The following is a 2,627-nucleotide window of genomic DNA, read 5'->3' as shown; positions in this document are numbered from 1 at the left end:
CCTACCGTTCCCCTCCTGCGGGCACAGCTCGCAGGGGTCTCCCCAGCCCTCCCCCGGCATTTTGCTGCAGCAGCACCGAGCCTTGGTGGTGTTGAAGGCCTTGGGCACGGAGCACTTCCCGTTGTCGAAGCGAGTGAAGCAGAAGCTCTGGCGGGTGTCTGGGGGAGGATGGGGACGTGCCAAGGTCAGGGGGGATCCCGGGAATCGCTCTCCCTCCCGCCCGGGAGCGGCCGCACTGACCGAAGCAGCGGCGCCCGTTGTCGGACAGCACGAAGCCCGGCGGACACACGCACTGGAAGCTGCCGGGGGTGTTGGTGCACGTCCCGAACAGGCAGATGTTGGGCTCCTCCTCGCACTCGTTGATGTCTGGGAGCAGCAGGGACACAGCCAGGGCTCATTAGAACAGCTCAGGGGGTGTTTGGGGGGCTGGACACCGCCCCTGCCCCTCCTCTCAGCCCTCCCGGGGAGAACGGGCACGGCAGCGCCCCGAGCCTCCCGTGCCCCGGGGCTCCCAGCAGCGATCCGGGTGCCCCGGGCCCCTCGGGAAGGACAGGCTGCGGTGTCCCCTGGGCACGGAGCCGACCTTACCGATGCAGTTGTCGTTCTGCACCTCGTAGCCAGGGGGGCAGATGCAGCGGAAGGAGCCCTCCAGGTTCTGGCAGGTGCCAGGGGAGCAGGTCCCGGGCAGGCTCACACACTCATTGATGTCTGCAGAGGGGAAAACAGCCGGGGCTGGGGTCTGGCTGGGCCCTGCCTCGCCCCACAGGTGACAGGGAACAGGGGACACGTTTCCAGGCTGCTTCCCAGGGCATCCCTGGTACGACTTTAGGGCGTGGGCAGGACATTTCTCCCGCCTCCTGCGGGTCCCAGCACAGACAGGACAGGCCTGGAGGGGCCAGTCCGGCCATCCAGGGGCATTTCAGTCACCAGGATTCGCTTCCTTGGGGCTGCTTCTGGAGAATCCCACTGCTGGGACCAGCGTGGGGACCACATGGACAGCACCAGCCAGGCCAGAGGACCCCGGACACTGGAGTGGGCACTGGACACTGGAGTGGACACTGGAGTGGACACTCACCCACACAGTTCTTGCCGTCGGGGGTGCGGTCGTACCCCTCCTGGCACAGGCACTGGAAGGAGCCCACGCTGTTGATGCACTGCCCGTTCCTGCACACCTGCCCCACCAGGGACGAGCACTCGTCCACGTCTGCGGCGCCCAGAGCAGAGGCAGAGCGAGAGTGTCACAGTCAGCCGTGGCACACTCCGGGCCACCAGGGCTGGTGGCAGTGTCCCCGGGGCTGGTGGCAGTGTCCCCGGGGCTGGTGGCAGTGTCCCCAGGACTGGTGGCAGTGTCCCCGGGGCTGGTGGCAGTGTCCCCAGGGCTCGGGACACTCACCCATGCAGTCGTTGTTGTGTGTGAGCTCGAAGCCCGGGAAGCACAGGCAGTTGTAGGAGCCCACGGTGTTCTTGCAGGTGCCGTTGCCGCAGGGCTGCCGGTCACACTCGTCGATGTCTGCGGGGACGAGGGGACACCTGAGAGGCTGCAGGGCACAGGGACAGCCTGGGGGGACACCGCTGTCCCTGGCAGCACCCTGCAGTGTCAGGGATCTGTGTCCCCTGGGGTGGCACTGACCCATGCACATGGTCTGCTCCCCGGTGGCCTTGAAGCCGTTGTGGCAGATGCAGACGTAGCTGCCCTCGGTGTCCACGCAGTCGCCGTGGCTGCACACGTTGGGGATCTCCTGGCACTCGTTGCGACCTGAAACGGAGCCCAGGGGGTCCAGGTGAGGGGCAGGGAGGGGACAGGTGGGGAGAGCAGAGCCCCACGCACAGTTTGGAGAGGTGACTTCACAGACGATGAGATTTGTGTGCTGTCATCCCGGAAAAAATGGGGGGGTGTGAGCAGGTGTGTGCTCAGGTGTGTCCAGGTGTATCTCAGGTGTTCCCCAGGTGTTCCCCAGGTGTCCCCAGCTGTTCCCCAGGTGTCCCCAGGTGTGTCCAGGTGTTCCCCAGGTGTCCCCAGCTGTTCCCCAGGTGTCCCCAGCTGTTCCCCAGGTGTCCCCAGGTGTGTCCAGCTGTTCCCCAGCTGTTCCCCAGCTGTTCCCTTACCCACGCAGGCCCCCCCCGGGGACAGGCGGTACCCGGTGGCGCACTCGCAGCGGAAGCTGCCCGGGATGTTGACACACTCGGCGTGCCGCTGGCACAGCGTCTCCCCGCTGCTGCACTCGTCGATGTCTGCGGGGACAGAGGGCACAGGGACGCCGGGATGGCACCGGGAACGCCGGGATAAATCCAGCAGGATAAACCCAGCGGGGGCTCTGAGGCAGCGCTGGGATCGCTGCACCCAACAGGAACAGCCCGGCTTGGGAAGGACCGCGGGATCGGGGAGCCCAACCCCCGGTGCCGTGCAGGACATCCCAAAAATCGCCCCGTGGAGCTGCTGGCAGCCCCGGGGCAGTGTCCCGGCGCGGGAGGAGCCGGAATTCCCGCTGGGATGCGCTACCTTCGCAGATGAGCAGGATGTTGTTGTAGCTGAAGCCGATGGGGCACTCGCAGCGGAAGCTCCCGATCTGGTTGATGCAGACGCCGTTGGTGCAGATGGCCGGGATCTCGCTGCATTCATCGATATC

At 66.4% G+C, this 2,627-nt stretch overlaps 1 protein-coding gene across 1 annotated transcript in view; it reads right to left on the bottom strand.

The window, feature by feature from the left end:
* The window catches only part of FBN3 (fibrillin 3), a 72,682-nt gene that overhangs the window by 11,914 nt on the left and 58,141 nt on the right, over positions 1 to 2,627 (bottom strand). The window contains exons 38-45 of the mRNA XM_019009100.2: positions 2,501 to 2,626; positions 2,107 to 2,232; positions 1,631 to 1,756; positions 1,394 to 1,510; positions 1,076 to 1,204; positions 589 to 708; positions 241 to 366; positions 6 to 158 (exon numbers count right to left, since the gene is read on the bottom strand). Coding sequence (XP_018864645.1) covers positions 6 to 158; positions 241 to 366; positions 589 to 708; positions 1,076 to 1,204; positions 1,394 to 1,510; positions 1,631 to 1,756; positions 2,107 to 2,232; positions 2,501 to 2,626 — 1,023 coding nt within the window. The remainder of the gene's footprint in view (positions 1 to 5; positions 159 to 240; positions 367 to 588; positions 709 to 1,075; positions 1,205 to 1,393; positions 1,511 to 1,630; positions 1,757 to 2,106; positions 2,233 to 2,500; position 2,627) is intronic.

Source organism: Parus major, chromosome 28 (genome assembly GCF_001522545.3).
Source record: "Parus major isolate Abel chromosome 28, Parus_major1.1, whole genome shotgun sequence".
NCBI classification, from domain to species: domain Eukaryota; kingdom Metazoa; phylum Chordata; class Aves; order Passeriformes; family Paridae; genus Parus; species Parus major.
This window is presented reverse-complemented; position numbering and strand designations above follow the sequence as displayed.